The 19,368-nt window shown below is 36.5% G+C and overlaps 1 protein-coding gene across 1 annotated transcript in view; it reads left to right on the plus strand.

The window, feature by feature from the left end:
* DCC (DCC netrin 1 receptor) overlaps window positions 1-19,368 on the plus strand; it is a 1,300,159-nt gene that overhangs the window by 1,217,892 nt on the left and 62,899 nt on the right. The window contains exons 25-27 of the mRNA XM_016186489.2: window positions 1,635-1,861; window positions 3,504-3,620; window positions 13,503-13,658. Coding sequence (XP_016041975.1) covers window positions 1,635-1,861; window positions 3,504-3,620; window positions 13,503-13,658 — 500 coding nt within the window. The remainder of the gene's footprint in view (window positions 1-1,634; window positions 1,862-3,503; window positions 3,621-13,502; window positions 13,659-19,368) is intronic.

The following is a 19,368-nucleotide window of genomic DNA, read 5'->3' on the forward strand; positions in this document are numbered from 1 at the left end:
TGAAGGGCAGGTGAAGTAGAAGAAAATGAACTTAAATACAGATATCAATTAGAAAGTTATTATTTTTTTGAAAGTTTTATTTTAGATATAGAAAATCTAAGGATTATTATAGACCATTTACTAGACTCACTGTTGGGTAGCTGCCAGGAAATTACCAAAATGTTAAAAGTTGTTGGGAAGATATTACAGCAGCAAACACTAGATTATTACTAAATAACAAGAGAAAGACTAAGTCCGGAGTTGTCTTGTATCCTCATTAACATGCTTCAAGAAAGACTTTAAAAGATTATAGAGAAATTTCAACAAATCATACCACTAAACATTTATTAATTGTCTAATATATGCAAAAACTCTTGTTAAATAATTAGAAAAATAAAGCCACTCTCAGTGACTTAGTATAAATTACATAGTTTTCACTGAGAGCATTTTAAGCTATTTAACAACTAGGAAACTGTTATTCTCCTAAGCCATTCATTACAAGTGAGCATAAGGAGAAAGAGATATTCCTTTGGGCTTTTCTCAAAGGTTAAATTTTCACTGTCTGAATTCTGCCTCCAATGAGACACTAATACTTTAAAAGAAATAGAAATTACAAGTTGAGGTTTTAAAAAATATATAAAACTATATATAGAAACTGTACATAAATATATAAAATATATAATATAATAAATATATAAAACTATGGTACAGAAACTGGAATTATTGCTGAAAAATGTCCAAGAGTAAATATTTTAGGCCATATAGGTTTTGTTAAAACTACTCAACACACTGTGGTACGAAAATGTGTAGGTTCAGTAGGAATCCAATAAAACTTTATTTACAAAACAGCCAGTGGGAAACTGGGTTTTAGTACATACTTTACTGACCTTTTCTGTATAAACTGTTGTACTCATGCCCTTACTTAGCATGCAGGGAGCGTGTAAATCTCACTAATTCCAAGAGACAACCTCTGAAAAAGAAGTCTTGATAACTACTAAGTTTTCAGTGAGGACAGGGACATTTGAAGTACACTTCTGAACTCTGTTTTCCTTTCAAAGGATAAAGTCATTTTTATGCTTGAATCTGCACACTTAGTAATTCTAAAGCAAAAGTGCTTTATTCTCTCTAGAATGTCCTCTCTGGGTCTTTTGTCTTCAAATAGCAAGCTTCCCAATTTCACATTAAATTTCACAGCTGCGGTATAGACGCTCTTCTAAGGCCTTATCTTTGCTGTTGGCACAAGTTCTGGCTTTTTTCTTTATTTTTATCTGCCCTTTTGAAGCAGTTCCTTCATTTATCTCCTAAACAGATGTTGCAGTCAGGTGCCTTCTGCCTACCTCCAAAGAGTGGCATATGGCTCTATCTAACCTATTGTCACCCTGTGTGCAAATTTGCAGTCAGGGAAACTAGAGGAAGGCACTGGCTAACCGCCGAGGCCCTGGGGATTCAGCACCACAGTTCCTATAATATGGTGAAGCTCTAGGGGAGAAGAAGAAAAGCAGCCAAAATAAATCTGCCAATTCCTGGATTTCACAGGCTTCCTCCAGGGAATGCTTTTGTTACCTTCCTGGCTTCTAACTTCAACTGACTAAGAAAAAAGGAAGAATTCCATTGAATAAACACACTTACATTTACTTCAAATTTTTGTTCCTTAGGAAACGGGCTACCCATAGCGCTGGCAAGAGGAAGGGCAGCCAGAAGGACCTTCGGCCCCCAGACCTTTGGATACATCATGAAGAAATGGAGATGAAAAATATCGAGAAGCCATCAGTCACTGATCCTGCAGGAAGGGACTCCCCCATGCAGAGTTGCCAAGACCTCACACCAGTCAGTCACAGCCAGTCAGAAACCCAATTGGGCAGCAAAAGCACCTCTCATTCAGGTAACTCTCTGCTCCAGGTTTGTCACATCCTGAACCCCACCAGTCAGTTCTCCACTTCTTTTAGGGAGGTATCCTTTCCACTGACTTGCAGTTCCATTAACCAAAAATTTAAATATCCTTATTCAAACTGGATGGATTTACAAAATCCTGTTACCTTTCTTTTCTAATCACAGTGATTATTGAACCTTTAAAGAGCAGCAAATTCCAAGAGTTAAGATGGAATACAGGGACAGTGGAAAAACTTAACTGGAGAGTGTGCTGCTTTGCCATGTGCATGACCCAGTGTCAAACCTGACCCCCACTGCACTGAGGGACGATTTGATTCTGTAGTCAGTCTCTCTCTCTTTCTCTCTCTCTCCATATTGCTATAAAAGAAAGAAAGAGAAGTAAACAGAGAGGAAAAAGAAAAAGATGGAATATAGTTTTCTTCTCTCTATGTCTAAATGAAAATGTCAACCCAGAATGCTAAAGTTCTGGTGATAAAAACAAAAAGGGCCATTTCCATTTCTTTTTGTTACAATTTCTCTCCTTCCCCCCTCATAAAGTTAAGAACTTGTAAGATATTTCACTTTGTGTGGGTCCTCATATTTTCAAATGTTTATGGGAAGTAAAATAACCAAGAAAATACTCACTGAAAAAAAAAGAAAGAAAAAAGAAAACTCCTATTCCTTTTGATGTGTTTGCAGAATGAAGAACTATTATTTTGAAACCAAATTATAACAGTGTATTTATTTGAATGTATAACTGATTTATTGGACTTCCTCAGCTTAGAATTGTGCAACTTTAGTTGCACAATTTAAGAACTTTAGTCACTGATTTCAGTCATGAGTTGTTGAGTATTCCTTTCCTAAATCTTAAATTTATCAAGCAGAGTGCTTAACTTTTCTGTTGATCTAGGTTATTAAACTTCTATCCTCTTCTATTGAAAACTACCACTTGAGATTTAAGTGAAAGTTTCTTTCTCTTACTGTCAGTTTGGCATTGGTTCTGTGGACTGGAATTGTAATTTGTCCTTGCAAATCCTTCCGTACCTTGGAATGAAATGAAATAGTGAGGTAGAAAGAATCACAATATGTATTAGAAACACTGATATTTTTACCTACTTCTCCTACAAATCCACTATGTAGGAGGACAGGAGGGGCAGGTAAGAAGAAAGGACATTTTGAAGTTTTCTACTTTATTGTTGAATACAGAGCTGTCCTTAAGAGACAACCAAATTCTGGCTCTTTCAGGAACCACTTTCTTTAAAAGACAGTGCTATATTCTTCCAATGGATATTTCAAAGATATGAAATATGATGTTAGGTTTCAACCCAGCGCTGCCTATCAACCTCTCTTGTCTTCTGGTCAGTCAATAGCCCTTTGGTAGACTATGGCAAAAGGATACAGACCTGATCAATTTTCCAGGGGCCCATTGGATCTAGAGCAAGCTAATGCTTGTCAGGCTGCAATTCATCCAGGAGGTCCTGAATTTGATCTAACCTTTCTTTCTCAATCTCTCATAAAATAAATTAAATAAATCTTTAAAATATAATAATGTATACCAAAAAAAAAGGAAATAGGCATTGGAATGTCTGACTTGAAATGATATAAAGTGTAATATTACAGTGAAGAGATGTCTCTCAGGAATTTTGTTCTTTTAGGTCAAGACACTGAAGAAGCAGGGAGCTCCATGTCCACTCTCGAGAGATCACTGGCTGCACGCCGAGCCACCCGGGCCAAACTCATGATCCCTATGGAAGCCCAGTCCAATAATCCTGGTAAGGAATGGTATCACAGGGAGAAAATGAAATGCTTTCTATGCATCTTCTATGTCAAATTAGACCTGAACCCCCAAAAACTTTCCTCTGAACTTTTAAGGCAAATGGATATAACAAAGAATTGAACAGACCTTACCTTTCAAAATTAGGAGTAAGAACTTTTATTTATATTGTTATCATATTTGTTGCACAATGAAATGATTTGTCTGTTGGGAAACTGGTGACTATATATTAAACTAGAATGGATACGATTTGATGTCAAGAGAACTGTCAAGCTGTATCTATTTCAACATTTTTAATAGGTCTAAGTTTTAGAATAAAATAATCTTAACAGCCTAGAAGCGATTGTTGACACATGTACACTATCCACTTCTTGAAGATTTCTGTCATACTCCCACACTCACCGAAGGTACTAGCATCTGGGGATCACTTCTTTCCCAATTACTTCTATGATCAATCTTGATAATTATAATTTCATGCAGGTAATCTATCTGATATCCTAGACATTAGGTCCCCAATGGTACCTGCAAAGATATTGACTCATTTTCACTTCAATATATCAATTCCCTATCACACACTAAAGCAATGATTGCATATTCTACAAATGTCATTTTCTGTCATCCCTATTTTCTTTCATAACATTACTTCCCTGCCTACTTATTTTATTGCCCTCTTGCCAACAATTATTCAATCTTCATAGGACTTCTCATCCATTAACTCTGCCACCTGACCATTGTCCCTTACCTACCTCATGACCTCATTTCCCTCCAAACTCAATTTAGAAACCATAGTCATTTATTATCTCATGCAAATATAATTATCTCCCTTGACCGTCCCCCTCCTTCCCTATCATACTCACTTTGAAGAGAGAAAAAAAAGAAAATCTGCTTAAGTCCTGTACTAATTCTTACCATGTACCCTAACAGATGACTTTGTCTAGAGGAAAACATCTAATCTGCTTACTGGGTAGAGTCATGTCCACAAATCTAAAAGTGAACTACCATCTCTTTGGAATGCCACTGCTTTTTCTCTAGTCATACATTATTCCACTTTAAATGATAAATATTTCATATATGTTCTCAATTCTCAGGATCCCTTTGCTTTTCACACTTTTTACTAATAACCTTACATATTTTGTCACCAAAAATAAAAGCATTAAGAAATGATATGCTGGTCCTGGAGATATAGCATAATGGTTACCGTCTTCATGCCCTAGACTATGAAGTCTCAGGTGAATCCCCACACCACCAGTGCTCCAGCATTTCTCTCTTTATCTCTCTATCATTAAAAATAGAACAAATACTAAAAAAAAAAATGATATTCTGGGGTTGGGGCTAACACAATGGTTTATGAACAGACTTTCATGTATCAGGCTCATAGATACCATGTTTAATCCCTGGCATCACTATAAGCCAGAGCTAAGTAGTGGTCTGGTAGGAAAAAAGGGGGGACATTTGGTGGTGCACCTGGTTGAGCGCGCATGTTAAAATGCGCAAAGACCCAGGTTTGAGTTCCCAGTCCCCACTTGCAGAGGGAAAGCTTCACGAGTGGTGAAGTAGTGCTGCCAAGTGTCTTGCTGTCTTTCTTCCTCTCTTACCTCCCACTTCCTTCTTGATTCCTGGCTGTCTCTAGCCAATAAATAAATAAAGATATTTTTTAAAGGGAGGGGAAGAAGAAAAATTTAAAAAAGAAAAGAAAATTATATCATTGTCCTTCCATCAAACCCAGTTGATCTGCTTGTGTTTCTATCTGACATCAGAACTTTACCTTGTCTCCATCTTTTCTCAGCACTTAGGGATTTAGGGACTCTTCTACAATCATTGTTTTACTTTTATGCATAACCAGTTTTATATCCTTACTGATCATTCAAGTATACATGTAAATATTCTTTCACCTATATCACTATCCCTTGATATCACTACCCTTCCAACTAAGCTACATTGGTCTTACCTGAAAAGCTCTCTTAAAGGATCTTTTTTCCTTCCTCTCTCTCTTTTACTGAGAAAATAATGGTCAGCAGGACAGCTGACAACACATAGGTACAACTTCTCATGTTCCTGTGGTAGGTATCAGTGCATCACTCCTACCTCCCACCCAAGTCTTTCCCCACCTTCATGCACTGGCTGTCCAATGTCCTCTTCCCCGGGCCCAATTCTAGTCCCCCCCTCTGAGTCCCAGAGTCACTTACTTTCTTTCTTGTTTTTATAATCATTCAAATTTTTTTCTTTCAAATGATTAGTGACTAATAATGGTTTGCAAAATTGTAAAATTGCAAGTGTATTTTCTGCACTGTGTAACACAGGGTTATATTTCCTTTTTAATTAAGGAAATGTTCATAATCTTTCTCTTGTCTACGTTGACCATGGTTGTTCAACTTAACAGTAATCTATACACTATCAAATTAAATAACCAGTTCTTGGATGCCCACCAAAATCTACCATAGCTGGTTATTTTTTTTACTCTAAAACAGATTCTTTCTTTCTCTTATTTATTTATTGCCTCTAGGGTTATCACTGGGGCTACAAGCTGTTCCTGGTGGCCATCCCTCCCCTTTTTTAATTGGATAGGACAAAGAAAAATTGAGAGGGGAGGGAAAAATAGACACCTACAGACCTGCCATACCACTTGTGAAGCAAGCTGCCTGCAGTTAGGGAGCTGGGGGCTCAATCCGAGATCCTAGAGATCCTTATGTTCGGACTGTGTGCTTAACACAGTGCACCACTGCCCAGCTCCGTGAAACAGGTTCGTTTTGTCTTTTAGTGTACCAAATGTACCTGATTGTCCTCCAGTTCTACTGTCTTCTCCTTCATGTCCTCAACTTATTCCTCCATCCTCAACCCTGAGAATCAAATAATGCTCCAGCGCTATAATGGTTGTCTAGTATTAACGGCATTATTGCCATCTAAATTCTATTAAGTAGTTCTAGTTTAAAATACACACCAACCTCCATATGTTGACACAGTTTCTCTGAGTGGCTTTCTAATAGCAAAGCAACTATGCTGTAAATGGAAAGCTTGCCTTTCCACAATCCCCTCTCCCTGTTCTCCTAGACTTGTTCTTTCTACCCTCCCCCATTCAACATATAGTATCATTGTGTATCTGGTTACTATTATAAAAAACTTTAGTTTGTGTTTCTTTATTTTCTCCTCCTCCCAATTTAGACTCACTAAATCGCATGTTTTTTCTTTCAAAACTTGCCCCAAATCTGACTACTTTGCTGCTCTTGTGCAGCCCACTACCATCTCTTACAGTCTGTGGCTAGACACTTGTATTACTTGCTTTTCTTTAGCTTTTAACCTTCCATCAAGTTCTCTACACAGTATCCTTTTGGTATTTGAATTAAATTATATTACTCACCTTGAATCCTGCTCAATGAAAACTAAAATCCAATGACTGTACTCTGTCCAAAAAGGTGTCATGTATTTCAGACTCTGGCCATATCCTTCACTTCCTCCCCGTCATTCCTCTCTGCTATCCATTTCAATTGTATCGCCCTCCTCTTTGCTTGTTGGATAACATACACAGGTCAGCTCAGAGATATTCCAATCAATATTGTCTTTGCCTGAAATTTCTTTTCATAGATACTTATGTCATTTTTGTCTTATTCCATACAGGTCTTTATCAACATAATACAAATATGTCTTCCCTGAACACTGCCTATCCTAGCATCTTTGCCATCCTTCTGCTTCCTTTTCCTTTATTAATGTATATAACTATCCTAATTGAAATTCTGTGTTTATTATTATTTTCTCATGTTAATATGCTCTTGATGAGGGGTTTTTTTTTCCCAATTTTGATTACATTTACCTTTAAGGTCTAGAACTTAGTGTGTGACATATGGTATACATTCAGTCAAAATAGTTTAGCAAAATAAGTAAATTCATATTTTCTTCTACTGATTGTATGTCATATTTCCTCTATACCCTGTCACATATCTACATTTTACTATAAGTGCAGAAATTTAAATGTGATATGTAATGACTAGTAACTATTCACCTCATAGTTTAAATAATATTTATGTCTCTTTTTATAATAAGAGAACTAAGAGTTCAAGATATTAAGCATCTACATTGCAGTCACACCACTAATAACTGTTAAACTCAAATTTGGACTCGCAAACTCAGATTTTAAAAGTTCTCTCTTCTGCAGTTAGCTTCCAGCTGTATTATTTTATAAAGCTATTGTGCTTTCTTAAACATTTTCTACTATATTGAGAGGCATTGTAGACTTAGCTGCCACTTTTATTTTCTCTCTAGCCACTTCTGACGACTAAATTCTGTCTGTGTAAATTGTCTAGTTTTCTTAAAAACCACTGTGTTTCACAATCTTTGTGAACCATTTTGCATCATATATGACCTCCTAATCTAATAAGTGTCCATATTCTATTGATTTTTTCCCAGGATGTCTTTTGAATACTTAGCTATCTTCCCATTCTGAAAAGTCATATTTTAACTCTTTTTTTCTATGACCTCACACCTACCTGTCAAAACATCATCATAATTAGCCATTCTCTTCCTAGCATTCCCCAGATTCTTAAGTATTCTAATTGCCAAATTCCTTCTTAAAACAAGTTCAGCATGGCTTTTGATTCTATAAATATCTATTACCTACAAAGAAAAAAATACACAGACACACTAGCATATCACATCTTAGTTTACATTTCTAGTTTCTTATGTGTCATAATTGTCAGTCCACAAATATGCATTGCCCTTTATTTGTGCTTGCTACTGAATACTTTCCTTTTGGAGTGATATCTCCTGCTAATAAATGCTTGTGTCTTTCAAAGACCAAAAAAGATATTGATGCTGTTGTAATATTTTTCCTGATTACTCTATCTGAAAACAATATCTTCCATTTTCAGGTTTGAGTAGCATTTCTTCATACAAAACTTAATGGAATTATTTATGTGTAGTACGACTCAGATGCTTAGATATTCAACTCCAAACCTTCCCTCCTATAACAGGTTGTTACATGCCTCCTGATAGGGAGGGAATGTATCTAATTTATTTTTGTAGACATATACTGTAGAACTCAATATCAGCACAAAATTAGTGCTTGCTAAATTAGGTCAAATGACTGAATGAATAAGTAAATGTACTATAAAATGCTTTGTTTTTCAGTGCTCTTTTTCTACCAGTTGTTGATAGACTATGGCCTAGCAAAATTTTCTGATATACTAAGTACAATTAAAATTGTTTTGCATAGCAGGGAAAAATGAGCTCACAAAGCAAGAGAAATTAAATCTAAGAGTATTGAGAATTTCTGATTATTATTTACATGATAAATATCTTACTAATTATTATTTCATTAAGTTCTCATTCAGTTATGGAATTATCCAGATGGGAAACAGAGACTTAGGCACTTAGGAATCTTATTTTAGGACACACCTGGGCAAACTCTGAACTTTGTTTTAATATTTATTTAATTTTCCCTTTTTTGCCCTTGCTGTTTTTTATTGTTGTTGTTATTGATGTCGTCATTGTTAGATAGGACAGAGAGAAATGGAGAGAGGAGGGTAAGACAGAGAAGGGGAGAGAAAGATAAACACCTGCAGACCTGCTTCACCTCTTGTGAAGTGACTCCCCTGCAGGTGGGGAGCCAGGAGCTTGAACCAGAATCCTTATGCTGGTCCTAGCACTTTGCTCCACATGAGCTTAACCTGCTGCACTATCACCCAACTCCACAACTTCTATGGTAAACTGCTTTCTAAAGATAAATAAGGCTTATGCTGGGAGTCGGGCAATAGTACAGCCCGTTAAGCGCATGATCCCGGTTTGAGCCCCAGCTCCCCACCTGCGGGGAGTCACTTCACAAGTGGTAAAGCAGGTCTGCAGGTGTCTATTTTTCTCTCCCCCTCTCTGTCTTCCCCTGTTATCTCCATTTCTCTCTGTCCTATCCAGCAATGATAACATCAGTAACTACCAACAATAAAACAACAAGGGCAACAAAAGGAATAAATAAATAAAATAAAATAAAAAGATAAATAAGGCTTATGCTATTTACATCTTTAAAAAAACTTTTTTAAAGTAATATTTCCAGTTCACAAATATGGACACTATATAGATCTATATATAATATAGATCCCTGACATTTTAAAGATGTATTTCCTTTAATAGTTTTCTTTTTATTTGATAAGATAAAGACAGTTCATAGGGGAGAGAGATTGAGAGAGAGAGAAAGAGAGAGAGAGAGGGAGAGAGAGAGAGAGAGAGATCTGTAGCACTGCTTCACCACTCGAAATGCAGGGAGCTTGAACCTGGGTCCATGTGCATGGTAACATATACTCTTAACCATGTGTGTTACTTCTTGGCCTCTGGATCCATGCCTTATTAACTCTTAATGTCTTAGAAAATTCTCCAAAATATACTTTCTTCTATTCCAGACCCATTCTGTTTGTAATGAATATCTTGAGTGATTTTCGGTAGCTTGAAATAATTAAGGAAGATTTGCTCATAACATCTGGGAAAAATCACTGACTGCAGAGGAGGGTGGAATATGCTACCTTAAGCTTACCTCAAAGAAATACTTTGAATCAGAGAATGCCTTTCTTCTAGCCTCATATATATATATATATATTTTTTTTTTTTTCTGATTTCATGGTATCATCTGTGTGCCCAGATGTTCACAACTGGTTCATTGTTCTGTTTTTTTTTTAATTCAAGTTGATGTTTCACTGACAATTATAAATAATCTCAGCATTGTTCTAGTCTTGTTTAGAGTTAAAAGTTAATGAACTATAAACAGACCGTTAAATAAATTGAGTTGATCATGGAAAATTACATCACCACAACATATTATAGAGGTATCAGAAAGGTGTTTAAAAAATGCATATCGAGGGGCTGAGTGATGGTTCACTTAGATAAGTGCACTACTGTGCACAAGGACCTGAGTTCAAGCCCCTGTCCCCACCGGCAGGGGGGAAGCTTCATGAATGGTGAAGCTGAGCTGCAGGTGTCTCTTTTTCCTCCTCACTTTCTATCTCACCCTCCCTCTCAATTTCTCACTGTCTCCAATAATAAGTAAATAAAAAATAAAAGCACATATTATATGATATTTAGCTCTCTGTTAGGGGGAATTCTTGGGAGTTACGAAGATTGATAGTAGTAACAGGGATATATAAAGAATTAAATCTGATAGATCTCTGTAAACTACCTCTTTATTTAAATATATATATATATATATATATATATATATATTTGTTTTTATGAGAGCAAAAAACCACTCAGTCATTGTATATGCAGTGCTAGGGATTGAACTTGAAGTCTAATGCATACAAGGCCTATGATATAACATGAAGCAACCTTCACATCCCTTATTAATATATTTAACCCTATCCTCACACCATTAAGTTGGTACTGCCATCCTCTTTACCTTGCTGAAAGAAAACTAAGAGAGCTTAAATTCTTGCTCAAGTTAATGTCTGGTTATCCATTGCCACATACCAAATTTTCTCCCAGATGTGGCAAAAGAAAACATTTGTTATTCTGAACAGTTTTTGAAGGTCAAGAGTACATTAGTAATTTCAGTTAATAGTTCTTACTTTGACTTTCAGATCATGTCAAAAATCTTCTCATAGTGTCCTGCCTCAAGTGCTTCTCCCAGATCTTCTAGCATGTCTTGAACACATGGCTTCTGGCTGCCCTTAGTGTAAGCAATCTGAGACAAAGACATAGGAAACAAGTGAAAAGAGAGTAATCATGTTGAGTCAGCTTTGAACCTGACATATCATCACCTCTGTTTCGTCCTGTTGATCACTAGACCTTTTCACCTTGTGATCCGTGAAAAAGAATGCTCTGAGGATGAGCCTGGCATAAGGGAGAAATGAATGGCCATGAATCTAATTCATTGCCAAGTGACATAAGTATAGATAATGAACCTAGGAAGTTTGAGATCAGTGCTTGGACTTGGTTATTCTCTAATAACTATATTAAGAATAAGTATAGAATATATATACTGAACATTCATACTTTTCCTTCTAGGGACTTTAGTAGAGTTTGTGAATATTTGTATATGCCACTCAGTTACAGTTATTGTCAAAGAACATTTGAAAATGTGAAAGATATCATGTTTTTCATATATTTATTTGATATTTACCAAAACAGTAGACACTAAATTTCTAACCAATGGGGCTATTATCTCAGTAATGTGTTTGGTTTACCATGCTCAGTGCCAGATATTATAATCCTGGCATCACAGGGAGCACTGTTGATAGAACCAGAGGATTTACCTGGATGGTGGAGCAGTACTGTGGTATCTCTCTTCTGCCTGTCTATCATCTATCTGCATATCTATCTATCTATCTATCTATCTATCTATCTATCTATCTATCTATCTATCATCTATCTACCATCTATCTCTCAAAATATAAGAACTAGAAAGTTGCCCCTGGGAAATTCTATCAGTTGGTGGTATTTAGCTGCAAGATGTACTAAGACCACAAAAAAGTTCTAAATTATCCAGATTACATATAATTTATTGCAGAAAGGGTAGTTTAAGGAATGACAGAAAGAGGAATCATTGCACTTAAACTCTATGCATCTCAAAATAACATTTTATTCACTATTGTGTTGGTATATCTCTCCTCTTCAACCCATCTTTCTGTCCTGTGCAGTATGTTAAGAAGCATCTTAAAAGGGGTTTGTTTCTGAAAATTATAGCTTCAAAAATATTCTTCAATTTAGATGTCCTGTAGATTGGATGTAATGCTAACATTTTTAAGTATGTTATGACAGTTTTCAAATACCAGTGTGCCCTATTTAGGGAACTGAGTAATTTAGCAAGGGAATTTCTCCATGAAAAATCTTCATGTATCAATGTGAGGTGTAAATTCAATTGTCAGTAAATTGTATCACAACAGATTTCTTGTCATATTTGGCCAGGGAACTGAGAGTTATTGAAAATGCTTGATGATAGCGCTTTCTGAACTGTTTTACATAAACACTGCAGCACAGTGAATGCTTCGGAGTTCAAGTATGTTTGTATATGTACTTCTGCTCTCAAAACTGACATCTAGGACAAAAATGTCAAAAAATACTTTCAATGTGTTTTCAGCTTACTTTACAATGATTATTTTTCTAGCATCTGTCTTGTAAGTAGGTATAGATTTCTGTGCCCTTTCAGAAATGACACATAGATCAAAATAATTCAAGACTATTGAGTATTCCATTCCATGTCAGGAAATAAAACACTGAACATTCCTGAGATGCAGAAGCATATAACAGATTCATTATTTTAAATAACTTTTCCTGTTTGTGAATTTTTTTCTTTTTAATATTTCATTCATTTTAATGAGAGAGATAGAAAGATGAGGGGAGAGAAAAAGAGAGAGAGGTGTAGTCCAGGATACTGCTCAGCTTTGGTCTTGGTGGTGCTAGGGATTGAACCTGGGACCTCAGAGCCTCAGGTATGAAAGTCTTTTGCAGAACCACTGTGAAGTCTTTTTTTTTTTCTGAAATAAGAAAAGGACATTGTGGGGATAGGGCTGTGATATAACTGCTTGAACACTTATGTTCATATGCACAAGGATCTGGGTTCAAGCCTCCAGTCCTCACCTGCAGGGGAGAGAGACAGAGGAGACGCTTCCTGTGTGGTAAAGTGGGGCTATAGGTGTCTCTCTTTTTCTCTCCTTCTCTACCTCCCCAGCCCCTCTCAATTTCACTCTGCCCTGTCAAATAAAAAAAGTAAAATCAATAAGTATAAAAATAAATAAAAAGGGAAATCTCTTTAAAATAAAAATTGAAAAGGACTTTGTAGAAAGAGGTAATAGGTAAAGGAACCTGTGTGATACTACGAAAAGCACATGAAAATTCGCTACTTCGTGTTTTGCTTGTTGGGCACATGGATACTCAGAATAAAAATGATAATAACATTTTTGTTTTACAGCAGTTGTGAGTGCCATCCCTGTGCCAACCCTTGAAAGTGCACAGTACCCAGGAATCCTTCCATCTCCCACATGTGGATATCCCCACCCACAATTCACCCTCCGACCTGTGCCATTTCCAACATTGTCTGTAGACCGGAGTTTTGGAGCAGGCAAATGTAAGTGTGACCTTGTCTCCACACACCCTCACTACCACTTTTTCCTCCTTCCCTTTCTCCTCCTCCTGCTTTTCTTTCTCCACCTCCTCTTTCTTCTTCTCCTTCTCCATTCTTTCCATCTCCTCTACCTCCTCCTCCTCCTTTAAAAATGAAAGACAAATGATGAATACAACAGATGTCTTGTCAAATGTTCAGCTTTTTGAAATTTCATCTCTAGGAAACATTTATCAAACTATACCTGTGTGCTAAAATGCTCTTTTCCAGCAAAATTAATCCTTGGAGTTAATAAACAATATGGCAGTTTATGAAGAAACAGAGGTTAGGGAGTTGGATGGTAGTGCAGCAGGTTAAGTGCACATGGTGCGAAGTGCAAGGACTTGCTTAAGGCCCCTGGCTCCCCACCTGTAGGGGAGTCTCTTCACAGGTGGTGAAACAGGTCTGCAGGTGTCTGTATTTCTCTCTCCCTCTCTGTCTTCCCCTCCTCTCTCCATTTCTCTCTGTACTATCTAATGATGACGACATCAATAACAACAATAACTACAACAACAATAAAAAACAACAAGGGCAACAAAAGGGAAAATAAATAAATACATTAATTAATTCACTAAAATATTATATTTTTAAAAAGAAATAGAGATTAAATGTAAAGCAACATTGTGATGAGTGTTTGAAATTAATATGTTCCATTAACTAGAAAGTGAACGACCAAGAGATTATTCCAACATATTCTAATATAAGTATTTACTGGTAATATTTAAAGGTATCTCACTGATTCTTAATGAACCAATGCTCAGATGAATGCTTTGTTTTTCTTAAATGGACTCAGCTAAGCAATAACTTTTCATATTGAAGAAATAAAGTGTTGTGGCAGATACAGTGAGATAGTTTACCAGGGAAGGCACTTGCTTTGACATACCCTTAACCCGGATTTAGCACCTGCTTTGACATACCCTTAACCCAGATTTAAGCCCCAGCTTTGAGGAAGGTAAGCTTCCGTGGTATGGTGCCTCTCACTCTCTTTATCTATCTAAAAAGTTGGCCTGGAGTGCTGAAATAGAGCAAGACCAAAAATAAAAAATCAAAACAGGACACAAACCACACATACACATATTGGTGGAAAATACTTTCAGAATAGTACTTCATATTTTTTGTTTATTTTTAAACATAATGATATATAAGTATTATAGAACACTGCTTAAGTTATACAGTGTCTTGAATCATCACACTGACATATTACAAAATGATTACTGCCTTAAGTTATCTAACAATTCGATCATGTCACTAATTTATAACATTTCTTTTTTATATGTATGCTGTATACGTACAGTATAACATATATATGTATAATGCAGATTATAAACTCAGATCATTATATGGTTCATTTAATTCTAGAATATAAATGCATGGTGCACTCTTTGACCAACATCTTCCCTTTTCTCTAATTTTTAGTCCCTGATAATCAATGTCCTTGGCTCTATTTCTCTGAATATAGGTGTGGTTTTTTTGTTTGTTTGTTTTTTACATATTCTACACATTAGTGATACAATACAGCATTTACCTTCTCTGACTTATTTAAATTTTCAAAAATACTCTCAAATTTCACTCATGCCATTGTACTGCTTGGCTCTGATTTATGGTGGTGCAGGGGACTGAATCTGAGACATTGGAGTCTCAGGTATTAGAGTCTATTTGTATAACCATTATGCTATCTACCCTCACCCTAACATTTCATTTTCTATGTAATATATCACATCATCTTTATCTTTATAGTGAACATGGGACTGTAGATATCTGTTTGATGTTTTGTTTTCATTTAATATTTTATTCATGAACCTCTTTTATGCTAATAAATTATACCTGATTACTCTGAGCTGTAGTTTGAATTCAGGGTGTGTGATGCTCCCAGATTTCTTCTCTCTCTCTCTCTCTCTTTAATCCACTGGACCATGTCTTCACAACTCCAAGCCTACTTTGTCATATGGAACAAGAAAGCCAGATTAGAGAAAGAATAGGGTAGCTGGTGAAACATAATTCCCCAGTGTGGTGGAAGCTGGGTTTAAACCTGGATTTATTCTTTTGCTTAAGCTTTTTGTAGTTATTACAGGTCTTTTGCTGGGCTAGCTTTGCCAGAGAGAGAAGAGACCAGGAACTCGTGACTGAGTAGGAACGCAATACAATGCCTTTATTGATCAGAGACAATGCTTTTTATATATCTCTTTAACTGGAAGTGGCAAGTGGGAAAAGGAAATGGCTAGGAGAGAGGGGTGGAGAAAAGAAAAGAGTGCGAATATAGAAAGCTTCCATAGCAGCTGTTGTGAAGGTTCTAACCAATGGGATAAACCAATACCCTGCAGGCAGGGTGGGTCTCAGGCAAAACAATGATTATGTAAATAGACCATAGTGTCAAAGATGGAGCAGGGCGTAATGCCCAACAATTTTTTATACTTCTGTTCAAATTTGTACAAATATTTTATATCCATGGTTAATTTTTTCCCAAGTCTTTTATTTTGATGCTATAATAATGGCATTGTTTTCATAATTTCTCTTCCTAATAAATTATTGTTTACTGTATAGAAGCACAATTGAAATTCATATGTGACTGTGTGACTCAAACTAGTATTTCTGTTAAGAAAGGCAGCAGTAGAGAAGACTCTAAAGCTATTAAATAGAATTGGGTGATTTTTCCTATGCTATTTAATTTTTCCCCCAAGCACAGCATTTTAAAATCTATTTTATGACTTTCTTCTCTTAGTTAAGAACAGGTGACTCAGCAGCTTGTGTGAGATAGGATATCTTGTAATAGATAAGATAGTAACAGCAATAAAATATATTTGGGAGGTAAGCTATATTTTTTCCAACCCAACAGGGCCAGCTCTAAGAAATCATAAATTGTCTAGATGTAGCAAGGTTAGAATTAAAAGGCATCAAAAATCTGTCAAGAGAGAATTAGATTTATTTTCCTTTTTCTTACTGTACATCAAATCTATAAAATAGAGTTGTGTGAAAAAAAATCCTGGAGAAATAGTCTCCAAACCATACTGAATGGAATTAAATGATAATGATGTAAAAGTCCCGTAACCAAAAATTTACAAATCTATGACAATTTGGATGATATTTTGGTCAAGCAATTCAGAACACACGAGTCACTTATTTCTCTCTCTAAATGAACTCTCCCAAGCAAAACATAAGAATTTATAGTTTGATTTCAGTTTTCTCCTCATTGGATCACTGTCATCTACTTGCTTGATTTTTCTCTACATTCTTTAGTTTTTAAAAATTTCTAAAAATGTACAGAAATGGTACTTAACACTTATGACCTTTATCTGGTCACTTTAGAAAGACTGATAAACAAAGCTCACTTTTGTTTTTCTTTCTTTTTTTGATAACTTAAAAAATGTTTATTTATTCTCTTTTGTTGCCCTTGTTATTATTGATGTCATCGTTGTTGGATAGGACAGCGAGAAATGGAGAGAGGAGGGGAAGACAGAGAGGGGGAGAGAAAGATAGACACCTGCAGACCTGTTTCACCGCTTGTGAAGCAACTCCCCTGTAGGTATGGAGCCGGGGCTCGAACTGGGATCCTTAAGCTGGTCCTTGCACTTTGTGCCACCTGCACTTAATCCACTGAGCTACTGCCGGACTCCTCCCTTTTGGTTTTCTTTCCCTTCAGGGTTATAACTGGGGCTAAGTCCCTGCACTATGAATCCACTGGAGGCCACTTTTTCCATTTTGTTACCTTTGTTGTTGTTATTGCCATTGCTATTGTTGTTGTTGTACAGTAAAAAATGGAGAGGGGAGAGGAAAACAGAGAGGGGGAGAGAAAGATAGACACCTACAGACCTGCTTCACTGCCTGTGAAGGAGCTCTACTTTAGGTAGGGAGTCTGGGGCTCAAATCAAGCCAATCAAGCCGGTCCTTGTGCTTCACACCAGGTGTGCTTAGCCCGCTGTGCTGCCATAGGGCCCCCCCTCACTTTGTTTTTTAATTAGAAATTAATGCTACTGAAGAATAGCCTTTCTGGCTGGAGTATAGGACTTGCAAGTCTCATGTTCTTGGTTTGGGGGTGTGAATCGATGTGAATCGACCTGCCAATGACCATGCCAAGCAGAGAAGAAATTACAGAAGCCAGAGCTCCAATATTCTGCACCCCCAAAAGAATGCTGGTCCATATTCTGAGAAGGGGACCAGTGTTAGGGGAAGAGACCAGAGGGCTCTAAACTCCAGTTCCATCAAGACCTCAACACCCAGAGAGAGAAGAGGAAAAAAGGAAGGGCTACGGTAAGTAGCCATAAGTGTAGGTGTGACTTAGAAAGGCAACACCATAGAAAAGTGAGCAAATAAATATAAATATTGATAGTTCTGGAAATTATAGTCAACCCATATCTGTGACCTTGGGGAACTACTGCAGCAGTTTCCAGTGGAGGGAATATGGACACAACTCTCGTGGTGGGAATGGTGTGGAATTATACTGTAGTCTCACAATTTTATAAATCAATATTAAATCACTAATAAAAATAAATTAATTAAAACATTGAAAAAGAAAGGAAGAGAAGGCAGGACCATGGGAAAAAATGAGCAAAGACAGACAGACAAACATAGAAATAATAGTTAACCCATGTATCTATCTGTGGCCTTGGGAGAACCACTACAGTTGCCAAAAGAGTCAATGGGAAATAGAATTTTTGATGTGATAAAAGTGTGGAATTATACTCCTGCCAACTTATACTTTTATAAATAAATAGTAAATCACTAATAAAAATAAATAAATAATTCTGGTTGCAAGAAAAAAGTAGCTATTTAAGTGACATAATATACAATACAAATATTAAACAATAAATACTGGATGTGTGGCAGTATACTTAGCAGTCAAGGACAATGATCATTTTACTCCAAACTATATACTATAATTTTAAAAATATAAATTTTGTCATCCATCAATTATTTTTTAACAAAGCTCTGTGAAATGCAAAGGGAGTAGTCACTCCCTTTGTCACTGTTTATAATGGAAAATATATATATACCCCCTCTTTTCTAGGAAACTAAATATTCTCTAAATCTCTTTCAGAAACAGTTAACTTCCATCCATTCAGTATTGGTTTCTAAATGCCTTGGAGAACACTAAACATCCCTATTCTTTCTCAAGCAGAAAACATTTCATGACTTTGACTGGAAATGCCTTATTAGTCACCTTGAGAAACAGTGAAAGTCACACAAAGGAAAAGAAAAGTTTGTGCAAAGTGGGGAGACTCTCCTTCCTCTAAAATTATCTTTAAAAAGAAAAAAAAAAACCTTAGTGTTCTATAAGAGATGAATCCCAAATATCTTCTAAAAAATAAAGCTGAATTCCCCTCCCCCCATAAGGAAATGGAAGACATGTGTTTAGTGTGTTTGCTTTATACATTTTCAGTGATCCATCAGGTAAGATTTATGTGGTTGAGATGTGTCGCTTGCAGCGGCGGCAGGACACAGAAAAAGGAGGTTTGGAGCAGAAAGGGAACACAATCCTTTATTTGCGCTGGCATCTCAGAGTTGGGTGAGAGAGCAGCAGTTTGGGCCACGTGGAGGTAGCAAAAATAGCCACCTTCTGAAGCAACCTTCCCTGCATCTAATCACCGAAGTGAAGGGCTGGCAAGAGAGCGAGGGGAGGAAGATGAAGGGCTTTTATGGGAATAGCTCTTGCGAGAATGGGAAGGGGGAGGAGTAACCAGAG

Source organism: Erinaceus europaeus, chromosome 15 (assembly GCF_950295315.1).
Source record: "Erinaceus europaeus chromosome 15, mEriEur2.1, whole genome shotgun sequence".
In the NCBI taxonomy this organism is placed as follows: Eukaryota; Metazoa; Chordata; class Mammalia; order Eulipotyphla; family Erinaceidae; genus Erinaceus; species Erinaceus europaeus.